This window comes from Vulpes lagopus, chromosome 7 (genome assembly GCF_018345385.1).
Source record: "Vulpes lagopus strain Blue_001 chromosome 7, ASM1834538v1, whole genome shotgun sequence".
In the NCBI taxonomy this organism is placed as follows: Eukaryota; Metazoa; Chordata; class Mammalia; order Carnivora; family Canidae; genus Vulpes; species Vulpes lagopus.
Window position 1 is genome coordinate 21,086,928 of NC_054830.1, and position 13,231 is coordinate 21,100,158.

Genomic DNA, 13,231 nt, shown 5'->3' on the forward strand with positions numbered 1-13,231 from the left:
TAAAAGCTTCTGCTGAGAATCACAAATTTGTCCCCTCTGTTGTTTGCTAGGAAGCAGGGTAAGATGTTTTAATACAAAACTTCACATTATATGCAGGATTTTTACAATCAGAAAGTTTTATAAGGTTGGAAAAAAACCAATATACATTCCCACAAACCTTTGATGATGACACCTCCTTGCTCCTCAAGGAGCTCACAGCAGACCCAATGACCAATCTACTTTGGTTTTCAGCATCTTTTTGTGTTAATGTGACATCCTTTTTTCCAGCGGTGGGAAGAGAAGGTAAAAGTCGAGGAGGAGCCTCCTGGAATTTAAATGAATAAAAGGGGGGAGGTGGAAAATTATCAATTTCATATACAGCCACCTCCAAAGTTCCCCCACCAGTAAGTCTCCTTTGTATTTGTTAATGATCTGCTCTCAAAAACTTCAAAACATTGCACTGTATTGCAAAGAAATTTTGCCAAAAGCGAATTACCATCTAAGCAGCTTACAGAGAGGCTTGTGAAAGTCAATTCAAGAAATGAGGTGTCAACATGATTTTTTGCAGAAGGGAGAAGCTATTCATCACCATAACACAGAAGGGATCAGAGATTTACTCTTGTTAGCTTCTTCTCTTAACTCTCAAGATGATCTGTCCATTTTTGCTGGGGAAGATAAAATCTTTACTCTATTTCCAACTCACTGAGATTTGAAAACTAATATTTAGCATCTCGCCATTGCCACCCCTCTCCATATGTTCCCTGAATTTCCTATGCGCCTTTTTGGCAACTACTAATCAGTCTAAATAAAGTCTATTTCCCCAGCAGCAGCACAATGACTTACCCTACAGATATCTCTACTGACCTGTCTCTCTTCCCCACTGTGCTTAGGCTGTTCTCTTTTCTTCTGTCGTCGCTGTCGAGAAAGGGAGGGCTCAGAGCCAAAGCTGTGCGGCTGTAAACCTGAGACGGTTCTGTCTGGTTTTTCTGTAACACATTCATTAGCAACTTGATCCTTAAAAAAAAATAAAGTGAAACAAACAAGAAAACAGAATAATGAAATAGTCTTTTGAACTTCCAAAAGGCCAAACTATTTTAAAATTATAAGTGGAAATGAAAAGGAGGAGCATCTTTTTCAAAATACATGCTCATCTGCACTGCTGACAGGTAAAGATATTATGCTGACATCAGTTACCCACATATTCTAGCTTTTTTTCTCTTTCCCCAAATAAACACAAGTACTTTTTTTTTTTTTAAGATTTATTTATTTGAGAGAGAGAGAGTGAAAGAAAGAGAGAGAGAGAGAATGCAAGTGCATGAGTGGGAGGGGCAGAAAATCCCAAGCAGGCTCCATGCTCAGTACAGAGCCTGTGGTGGGGCTCGATCTTATGATCCAAGATCTCAACCTGAGCCGAAACCAAGAGTTGAACACTTAACCAACTATACCACCTAGATGCCCCAAAATAAAAAATTATTTTAATGAGATTACTCAGGTTGTTATTAACCCAAAACTACTGATGTTCAATTTATGTTTTCAAAGGGGTGCTTGGGTGGCTCAGTCAGTTTAAGCGGCTGACCCTTGATTTCAGCTCAGGTCATGTTCTCAGAGCCCTGGGATCAAGCCCTGTGCTCTGCAAAGATACTGCTTAAGATTCTCTCTCCCTCTCCTTCCCCAGCTTACATGCTCACTCTCTCAAATAAATACACAAAATCTTAGAGGGGAAAAAAAAGACCTGAATAGATATTTTTCCAAAGTAGGTATAGAAATGGCCAAAAAGCACATGAAAAGATCCTGAACGTCATTAGTCATTAGAGAGATGCAACTCAAAACCACAATAAGATAGCACTTCATATTCACTAGGACAGGCAGAATCAAAAAACCAGAAAATAGCAAATACTGGTGAAGATGTGGAGAAAGTGTAACTTTCACATATTGTTGGGAAGTAAAGTGATGTAGTTGCTTTGGAAAACAGTCTTAGAGTTCCTTAAAAAGTTAAACATAGAGTTACCATATGACCCAGCAATTCCAATCACAGGTATATACCCAAGAGAAGTGAAAACATATGTTCACACACAAACTTGTAAAAGAATGTTCATACCAATAACAAAAAAGAATGTTCATAATAGCATTATCCACAGTAACCAAAAAGTGAAAACAATTCAAATGTTCAACTGATGAATGGAAAAATAAAATACAGTGTAGACACAGTGACTTTATTTGGCAATTTAAAAAGGAATGCAGGGGTACTTGGGTGCCTCAGTTGGTTAAGCACCTGCCTTCAGTTCAGGTCATGATCTCAGGATCCTGGGATTGAGTCCTAAATCAGCTCCCAGCTCAGCGGGGAGTCTATTTCTCCCTCTCCTTCTACCCTTCCTCACTGCTCATGCACACACTCTCTCCCCCCTCAGATAAATAAATTCTTTAAAAAAATAAAATTGCTCAAAATTTTTTTTTAATTTAAAAAATTAAAAGGAAAATCTTGAAAACATCATGCTAAGTAAAAGAAGCCTCCTTCTTTTACTTAGGCCATAAATTGTATGTATGATTCTATTTATAGGCATATCTCATTTTATTATGCTCCACTTTATTGTGCTTCACTGATAATTGTGTTTTTTTTACAAATGGAAAGTTTGTGACCCTGCGACGAGCAAATCTATTGGCATCATTTTTCCAGCAGCATCTGCTCACTTTATGTCTCTGTGTCACTCACATCTTAGTAATTCTCACAATATTTCAAACACTATCAACAGTATTATGTGCGTTATGGTGATCTGTAACCAGTGATTTCTGATGTTACTATTGTAATTGTTTTGGGGCATCACAAACTGTGCCCATAAGAGATGGAGAATTTAATTGACAAAAGTGTGTGTTCTGACTGCTTTACTGACTGGCTCCCCCCCCCCCCCCCATCACTCTACCTCTCCTTGGGCCTTCTTATAACCTGAGACATGATAATATTAAAAACAGGCCAATTAATAACCCTACGATGGCTTCTAAGTGTTTAAATGAAAGGAAGAGTCAACAGATGTGGCAAACTTTACTGTTGTCTTATTGAAAGAAATTGCCACAGCCACCCCAATCTTCAGCAACCACTACGCTGATCAATCAGCAGCCAACACTGAGGCAAGACCTTCCACCAGCAAACAGATTATGACTTGCTGAAAGCTCAGACAATGGTTAGATCATAGTGTAAATGTAACTTTTACATCCACTGATTAAATCTGACACCCTTTAATGCAATATTCGTTCTATTTACGGTGATCTGGAATTAAACTGGCAATATCTCTGAGGTAAGGTATGCCTGTACATGAAATGCTCATTATAGGTAAATCCATACAGACAATGGTTGCCAGGGGCTGGGGCCAGGACAGTGACTATTATAAGAAACAAACACTATTTTTTTTTTGAGGTTATGGAAATGTTCTGGAATTAGACAAGGATGACTGTACAATTCTACAAATATACTAAAAACCAATGAGTCGGTACTTTAACAATTAGAAAAATAAACAGAAAAAATGAAACAAGTAAACCTGAATATAATTTGAGAGCCAGGCAGAACAAGCAGGACACATACAGATTTATCCATAAAGTACTAAGAATTCCAGTGTCCAAAGAAAGCTTAAGACTTCAATCCAATGACTTTAAATGACAAAAGCATTATACCTGGACTTTCCCATAAGAATAAAAGTTTAAAACATTTGAATATAAGTGTATTAGTTTTTATATATCTACATAAAAGATATCAAATATGAAAATATATTTAATATATAAAATTTAAATACTTTAACACAGACTATAAAAATAATTAAGATACATCTTAAATATATTTTTAGAATATCTTCCATATAAAAATCAAAAGTTCACCAAACGTTCTGGCTTTCTCTCTAATCCTCAGCTATTGCCACGCATCTAACTCGGGCTTCTTTCCAAGTTGAAGTAGAAGTTAACCTTTAAATTTACTCAGAATAGTCTCTTAGTATCAAAATCCTTTTGCCACTTTCCTTTTGCCTCTTCCTTCCCCTTTGGTTCCAACACATAAAATACTTTTTTTTCTATTCCTTAAGAAATCAGATCAATCACTAACTTGCCAAGCGCAAGAAGAAATGTGATGTTACCTACTTGGTGGAATTCCATACCCATCCATGGTGGAGGCCTAAATAAGAGTGACAAATAAATGGGAAAAAACATACAAATAGCATGCTTCCACCAAATACCCTATGCCAGGGCATAACGCATCTAAGAATTCTGTGAGTCCTATTCTTTAGTTTCTGTAATGCTTAAGCTGGTACACAGAATAACTGATTTTCCTAAAATGCCAACTAGAACACAATAAACAACACAATTCACATCTTTGTGACTACACTTTCCATTTCTCTCTCTCTCTCTGAAACCAGCACCTCATGCATATCACTCACCTGGTCTTTTGACTTTTGGTCTTTGTTTAGGGGCTGCAGAGGTCTCGCTGGGTCACTCCTTTCCCCAGTGACATCATTAGAGAACCATGCGGGAATTACATTTCTGGGTTGAGCGCTGGGCTCAGTGCCATCCTGCAGCTTCTCCTTCACTTGAGAAATACTGCATTTACCTTCTAGCTCATTAGAGGTGTCTAAGTGTCTTGGCTGATTTTCCCGAACTAAGCCATCACTCAATGAATCCCTTCTTTCTGCAGGTAGGATGTCAATATTCACTTTACTGATCGTGGCTAGTGATTCTGAGGTATCGCTCACGTCTGGTTTGCAGTTGTGGCCTTTCAGGCTTGCTGGTGTCAAGGGGTCAATGACTATGGGTTTCTCCTGGGACAAACATTTGTCTTCACCCTGGTGAAAATATGCTTCCAACTTATTACAGCATTCCTCCTACCACAAAAAATAACTCAAAAAAGGTACAGCAGGGATCCCTGGGTGGCGCAGCGGTTTGGCGCCTGCCTTTGGCCCAGGGCGCGATCCTGGAGACCCGGGATCGAATCCCACGTCAGGCTCCCGGTGCATGGAGCCTGCTTCTCCCTCTGCCTGTGTCTCTGCCTCTCTCTCTCTCTCTCTCTGTGTGACTATCATAAATAAATAAAAATTAAAAAAAAAAAAAAAAAAAAAAAAAAAAAAAAAAAAAAAAAAAAAAAAAAAAAAAAAAAAAAAAAAAAAAAAAAAAAAAAAGGTACAGCAAGTTCCTTAGAAAGTTAAACATAGATAGAATCACTATATAACCCAGAAATCTCATTTCTAGGTAAATATCCCAAAGAACTGAAAGTAGGGACTCAAACAGATATTTGCTCACCAATGTTTACAGCAGCGTTATTCACACTGGCCAAAAGGTGGAACAACCAACATGTCCATTAGCAGATAAAGAGATAAACAAAATATTATACACACATAACAATGGAATATTACTCAGTCGTGAAAAGGAATGAAGTACTGACACATGCTACAATATGGATGAATCGTAAAAACATGATAAATAAAATAAGCCAGACACAAAAGCACAAATATTGTATGATTCTATTCATCTAGAATAGGTAAACTCATAGACACAGAAAGTAGATTAGAGGTCCCAGTGGGCCTGGGAACAGAAGGAATGGGGAACTATTGTTTAATGAGTACAGTTTGCTTGGAGTAATGAAAAGGATTTGGAAGATAGTGGGAATGGTTGCACAATATTGTGAGTGTAGTTAAGGCTACTAAATTGTAGGCTTAGAGGTGTTTCAAGATGGTAAGTTCTGGGATGCCTGGGTGGCATGGTTAGGTAAGAGTCCAACTCTTGGTTTTGGCTCAGGTTGTGATCTCAAGGTCATGGGATCGAGCCACGCAATGGACTCTGCACTCAGCGTGAAGTCTGCTTGAGATTCTCTCTCCCTCTGCCCCTTCCTGCTCATGTCCTCTCTCTTTCTCTCTTTCTCTCTCTAATAATCTTTTACAAAAATGGCAAATTCGGGGATCCCTGGGTGGCGCATTGGTTTGGCGCCTGCCTTTGGCCCAGGGCGCGATCCTGGAGACCCAGGATCAAATCCCACATTGGGCTCCCGGTGCATGGAGCCTGCTTCTCCCTCTGCCTGTGTCTCTGCCTCTCTCTCTCTCTCTGTGTAACTATCATAAAAAAAAAAAAAAAAAAAAAGGCAAATTCTATGTCATGTTTATTTCACCACAATAAACATAAATTTAAAAATTTAAAAATGAATCAACAACCTAAATATAAGGGGATCCCTGGATGGCTCAGCAGTTTAGCGCCTGCCTTTGGCCCAGGGCGTGACCCTGGAGTCCCAGGATCGAGTCTCGCGTCGGGTTCCCTGCATGGAGGCTGCTTCTCCCTCTGCCTGTATCTCTGTCTCTATCATGAATAAATAAATAAAATCTTAAAAAAAAATAAATAAATAAAAGAGATAAAATTATAAAACTCCTAAAACACAGGCATACACTGTCATGAGCTTGGATTTAACAAGAAATTCTTAGATATGACACCAAAAGTACAAGCAACATAAGAAAAAACATAAATCAGGCTTCCTCAAAATTAAAAACTTTTGTGTATAAAGGGATATTATCAAGAAAGTGACAGGCTAATCTATAGCATGGGAAGAAATATTTGTAAATCATGTATCTGATAAGGATCCAGTGCCCATAATACAGAAAGAACTCTTAGAACTCAACAACAAAAATACAAAAAAACCAATTAAAAAAATGGGCAAAGTGCTTACTAGGCATTTCTCAAGAGAAGGAATACAAATGGCCAAGAAGCTTGTGGGAAGATGCTCTGTCATTAGTCATTAGTCATTAGGGAAACGCAACTCAAAACTACACTGAGATACCACTTCATATGCACTAGGACGGTTAGAATCAGAAAAGTAGAAAATCACAAGGGTTAGTGGAGTTGTGGAGAAACTGGAACTCTTGTGCATTGCTGCACACAGTAAAAACGTGCAGTAAAAGTAAAACGCAACCACTATGGAAAGCAGTGTGCTGGTTCCTCAGAAAGTAAATATAGAACTACCATACAGCACAGCAATTGCACTTCTAGTTATATACCCAAAAGAACTGAAAACAGGGACTCAAAGACTTGTACCCAAATGTTCATGCCAACAGCCAAAAGGCAAAAACAATTCAATATCCAACAATGAATGAATGGATAAGCAAACTGTGGTGCATACATACAGTGGAATATTACTCAGACATAAAAATAGATGGAGTACTGATACATGCTACCTAGAAAACATCACGCTCAGTAAAAGAAGCCAGACACAAGGGGTTACGTATTATATGATTTCATTTATATGAAATACTCGGAATAGGCAAATCCATAGAGACAGAATACACACTGGTGGTTTCCAGGGGCCAGATGGAGGAGGGAATAAGGATGATTACTTAATGGGTCTGGGATTTCCTTTTGGGGTGATGTGGAATGTTTTGAAACTAGACAGAGGTGGTGGTTGCACAACACTGTGAATGCACTAAATGTAATTAATGGTTCACTAGAAAGTGATTAACTTCATGTTATATAACCTGCTTAGATAACTTACTGCTTGTTGGTTTTTAAAGATTTTATTTATTTGAGAGAGCAAGAGAACACAAGCAGGGAGAGCAGCAGAGGGACAGGGAGAAGCAGGCTCCCTGCTGAGCAAGGAGCCCCACTTGGGGCTCAATCCCAGCACCCTGGGATCATGACCTAAGCCGAAGGCAGACACTTACACAGCCGAGTCACCCAGGAGCCCCAATAACCTATCGTTTTAATAGTTTCTAAAATATATACCCTTTAAAAAGAAACATACCATTACATATGTCTTGGAGCCCTCAGAAGACTGTGGCTGGAGGGGAACTACTTTATGACTCGATTCAGCATTTCCAGAGACCACTGTGGCAACAGGCTTCGATTTAGAGTCACTGTTTTTAATATTACTTTTGGATGTTTTTCTTTATGAGGAAGGAAAAAAAATATTATCAGTATAGTGAAGATTAAAGGCTTTTACATATATAAGGAAATATGTGTATGTAGTATAAAAACTGCCCCATTTAGAAGAGTCATCTAAAAACCAGAGGGCATTCAGCAAAATACTTGACCAGTACTCTTCAAAATTAATCAAGGTCATGAAAAACAAAGAAGGTGAGAAACTGTCACAGACACAAGTTGACTAAGGAGACAAGAGGACTAAATGCAATATGAAATCCTGAATTGGATCCTGGAACAGAAAGAGGGTGTTAGAAGAAATACTGGTGTCTATAAATACAAGATTATTCACCATCAGAAATCTATGAGAAGCTACCTCATGCATGGAATTTTCAAGTTTCACATGTTCACAAGTTTCACATAACTATACCACAACTGCTTTGCCAAGTTTGAGGGTAAGAAGGACAGGTGTGCTCAGCCTGGCCTTGCAGAATAAAAATGTACAGGATTAATATCTCCGACTCTTTTAAATATTTTTTTTTTAAAAAGATTTATGTATGTATGTATGTGTTCTCAGAGAGAGAACACAAACACAAACAGGGGGAGGGGCAGAGGGAGAGAGAGAGAAGCAGGCTCCTTGCTGAGTAGGGAGCCTGAAGTGGGACTCGAAACCACGATCCTGAGATTATGACCTGAGCTGAAAGCAGATGCTATCAGACTAAGCCACCCAAGCACCCCTTCCTAACTCTTATAGTGTGACATTTCTACACCTACTAGCCCTCTGGAGAATTTAATGGGAGCACAAGACTAGTGCTGCTGAAGGCCAAAGGTCTGTTTGTATCAAACAGACAATGTAGGGATCCCTGGGTGGCGCAGCGGTTTGGCGCCTGCCTTTGGCCCGGGGCGCGATCCTGGAGACCCGGGATCGAATCCCACGTCGGGCTCCCGGTGCATGGAGCCTGCTTCTCCCTCTGCCTGTGTCTCTGCCTCTCTCTCTCTCTCTCTCTCTCTGTATGACTATCGTAAATAAATAATAAAATAAGAAAAAAAAAAATTAAAAAAAAAAAAAAACAAAAAAAAAAACAAACAGACAATGTAAATAAAATGGTGGTTTTTCTTTATCCCCTGGGGCCTCTCTAGTATTGCTCTCAAAACATGTCACAAGGCAGAGACTGTGACTCTCACATACAACAGACTTCTTAGATAATCTCGTTTTCATATGGTTTCTTAAACATATATCCTTTTGAAAGAATCATACATGATATATCTTGGAACCCTGAGGAATGTTAAAGTGACTCTCTAAATGATTTTCTAGATTTTTGATTTTAGCAATTAAGTAAATCCCAACATATGCCCTAATCATGCAATTTTCCTTCATGTTTAAAAAAACTCACCACAGGGGTGCCTGGGTGGCTCAGTTGGTTAAGTATCTGACTCGAATTTCAGCTCAGGCTACGGTCTCAGGGTTGTGAGATCAAGCCCCGCGTCAGGCGCTGCACTAGGTGTGGAGCCTGCTTAAGATTCTCTCTCCTCTGCCCCTGCTCCTCCTCCCTTCTCTCTCTCTCTCTCAAAAATAAATAAATAAATAAATATAACCTCACCATAAATTCTTACATATGAAAATTATAGAAGCTACCTTCTTGTATTCATTTGTTTAGCCACCTATTTGCAAGGGAAGTATCTTACGCCTTTGTGGCCTCCAAAAACAAAGAGATTTGGCGCTTTATGTAAGGCTGCCTCAGGATGCTCCTCACAGAGGGTCTTTCTTCAGGCCTCTTGCTCAGCATTGTTCTTATCAGTTCTGCTAGCTCTGGGCTATAATCTTTTGGCATTGGTGGCAGCTACAAAGAGAAATAATATGATTATGACTATGGTCTTACAGAGCAAAGTATAAGGAAAAAGTAAAGATTTCCCAATATTTCTTTAAAGTCATTATCCACAGGGCAACCCTCTCGGGGTCCCCTCCCTCTTCAGGAGCATTGTACTATCGCTCAACAAACTTTGCTTTGTGGCCCATCAAAAAAAAAGATTTTTTTTTAAAAGTCATTATCCACAGAAGCAGAAAAGAGCCAGTATACAGGAAGTTTACTAGTGTCCTGGTCATGGCAACACGTTGTGAGACTATAAAAGTATATTTTTCAAACCAGCAGTCCCATTTGAGGACTCTCTCCTTCAGAAATAAGAACATGAGTTCCTAAAGACTTATGTACCAGGATATTCACTGCAGCATTGTTCTTGCAGCAGTAAACAACTGGAAACTTAAATGTCTATCCAGAACATAGCTTATGGTACACCCTTCTAATAAAATGCTAGGCAGCTTCTTAAAATATGAGACAGGTACTGACCTCAAAAGATGTCCTCATATATTAACTTCAAAGAACAAGTTGTATACCAGTATGTACTGCCTGATTCCATTTCAGTTACTCTTTTAAAAGTGCCTATGTGTATATGTGCATATATACACACAGACTGACGTATATTTTTAGACAGGAAAATGCTAAGAAGGCTGTGCACAAAATTTTTTAGCAATGGTGGAAGATAGAAGATAGAAAAGAAGATAGAAAGAAGACAGAAAAGAATAGAAGGAGAGGGGAATTTCACTCCTTTCTTGTTTGATTCTATAAGTAGTAGAATTAGGGGCACATTTTACTTTTTTTGTGTTTTTAAATATTTTGAAATTAAAATGAAAGTGAGTCGTGGCATATTAAAATCAGTAGATGGTTTACAGCTTTAAAACTTAATAGTGTGTGGAGGACAGCTAGCCTCATGGAAGTAACATATAAAGGTGGTCACTTTGGTGCCTATGTCGTACACATTGCTTTCTGCAGTTTTTAATTGGCTATTTGTAATTGTGATGACTATCAAAGGAGCAACATCTCAAAGAATAGGCTCATTTTATTTTTGTTTTTTATTATTATTTTACATTGTTGCAAAGTGCCTTACAATCACCAGGTACTAAGCAAGCTGGGAATGGAATGGGTACTCTGCCCAGAGTGGACTAATTTCAGATGGGGCTAATTTAACCATAGCTGCTTAGGAGCTAATATCCTCTCAGGGCACCGGCACATCCTGTGGTTACAAGGTGGTAGTTTTCAAAAAGCCAATTCTTCAGAACCATTAAGCCACTTTTACAAATTAATATTAAAATACGATCAACCCCTCCTCTTTCTAGTTCAACCGCCCCATAGAAAGGACCTTCCATTCTTACCTATCCATCCAATATCAATGATTTTATTTTTGCCAATAGCTACTTACAATGCTACATCAGATTAATCTTGCTTCTAATATTAAAAACAATCAGTTCCAGAATATTCTTTACCTTTCCTTCAATAATCCGATAAACTAAAGAATTCATGTCTTTTGCATTGAAAGCATGCTTCAGGGTAGCCATTTCATAAACACAGCATCCCAGAGCCCAAACATCCGACTAGAAAAGGAAAATAGTAAATAGTCAAATGTCAGAATACCTTACTGACAAAACAAAATAGAAAATATTTTCCTTAAGCCAATTCACAGAGTATTCCTCTGATTTTCTATCTGATGGGTTCTGAAGTTACAAATTCTGTCCTAGAGAAAAAGTGAGCTGGAATACACAGCCCAATCCTACCTTATAGTTGTAAGGTTTGTTTGAAAACAATTCAGGGCTCATGTAGTAGGGTGTGCCGATGAGAGTGTTAGCCATGTCACCATTGTTCTCTAACACTCGTGCAATTCCTAGGTCACCTACTTTGATGATATTTGTTCTTGTTAGGAAGACATTTTGAGTTTTCAGATCTCGATGAAGGATATGTTTTTCATGTAAATACTGAGGAGAAAATAAAACTTCATTAAATATAAATATACTTATCTACTTACTTATTCCTGACTTCTTATATTATCAACAATTGCAGGAGTTGGGAAGACTGATTGGCTCAATGGCTGAGCGTCTGCCTTTGGCTCAGGGTGTGATCCTGGAGTCTCAGGGATCGAGTCCCACATTGGGCTCCCCACAAGGAGCCTGCTTCTCTCTCTGCCTCTGTGTCTCTCATGAATAAATAAATAAAATCTTTAAAAAAAAAAAAAAAAACCAATTGCAAGAGTTAAAGAATCTCAGTCACCTAAATAACAAAATGCTACTATCTTATCATCTCTAAATAAAAAGTCTGATTTATAACTTTCCAAAGCAAGAAATTAAGTTCCACACATTAATTTGCCCAGTATCCTTCAAAACTATCCCCTGGTACTTTGAAAATTTTACCATATAAATTTAGCATTAAATGGATCCAGCTAACAATACGCTTACAAACTCCCACTGAAGGGAGAAGGACAATTCACACAGGGTCAGATGCACATTCCCCTCAGACTCATGAAATCTTTAGCTTAATAATATTCTCAAATATAACAAGATCACTTTTATTTAGACAGAGTATCTTAAAATTTAAACACGGTCAATCTATTCTGGACAAATCTGTCCAGTTCCAGAGTGGTATTTTTTAAACAGTCTCAAGTTTGAATATGTGTACATTCCAACACAGGCATGTTTTGTGTTTCCACTCTCTCTGCCACAGGAGAGTTAAAGCCCATATCCCCACAATTTAAGCATATTAATTAGCCCAACCACCTAGTGTATGATATAGCTGACCAGCTGATAAGAAACATGGTCAATTTTTGCTCTTTGTCGACTCAATCAAAATCAATCTTAAAATTGATTTTGTTATAAATATTAAATGAACAGAAACTGGCATCCCCTGCAAATTGAAATCCATGTTTACTTCAAAATAGACATCATTTATTCAGAAACACTAATGCTACAGCAAGAGGGGCTGGGTCTACTTCATGAATGGATTTTTTTTTAAACACATTTTTTTTTCATGTAAGCATTTGAGGAAGCATTTTCCTAAAATTCACCTGCCATCCCCCTGTCACCTTGGAGCAAGTGGAATGCTGTGAGTCTGGACAGTACCTGCAGAGCCATGGCGATCTGAACAAACCATTCCACCACCTGACTCTCAGGCAGAAGCTGCCCCTTCCGTTCTTTGAGCTTTCGGTACAGATCACCTCCTTCGCAGAAGCCCATGACAATGTACAGCAGACCGTCCCCTCCCTCCCACGACTCCTTGTAGGTGACAATATTAGGGTGCTTCAACTGAGACAAAAGCTGAGCTTCCTGTTCAGCAGCTCGCCGCTCTCGGCTGGAGGCATTTCGGAGGTTCAGCTTTTTGATGACATACTATAGAAAAAACACATGATTTTTCAACGTGCAAATAAGCATACAGTTTAAAGGTTCGGAATTTTTAAGGGTTCTCCTGACTATTCTCAAAACCAACCTCCTGGAGCCTGCCAAATAACCTACTCATTTTGTTATTCAGAAAACTGGAGAAGAGATTTGTTATAATTTACTGATAGT

General features: G+C 38.6%; 1 protein-coding gene across 3 annotated transcripts in view; it reads right to left on the minus strand.

The window, feature by feature from the left end:
* NEK4 (NIMA related kinase 4) overlaps nt 1-13,231 on the minus strand; it is a 32,925-nt gene that overhangs the window by 17,809 nt on the left and 1,885 nt on the right. For 2 of the 3 annotated variants that reach the window (XM_041763520.1, XM_041763522.1), the window contains exons 2-9: nt 12,788-13,054; nt 11,453-11,650; nt 11,165-11,272; nt 9,532-9,686; nt 7,730-7,871; nt 4,395-4,796; nt 844-993; nt 158-304 (exon numbers count right to left, since the gene is read on the minus strand). In XM_041763520.1, coding sequence (XP_041619454.1) covers nt 158-304; nt 844-993; nt 4,395-4,796; nt 7,730-7,871; nt 9,532-9,686; nt 11,165-11,272; nt 11,453-11,650; nt 12,788-13,054 — 1,569 coding nt within the window. The remainder of the gene's footprint in view (nt 1-157; nt 305-843; nt 994-4,394; nt 4,797-7,729; nt 7,872-9,531; nt 9,687-11,164; nt 11,273-11,452; nt 11,651-12,787; nt 13,055-13,231) is intronic. The other variant, XM_041763521.1, reaches the window with a different exon arrangement.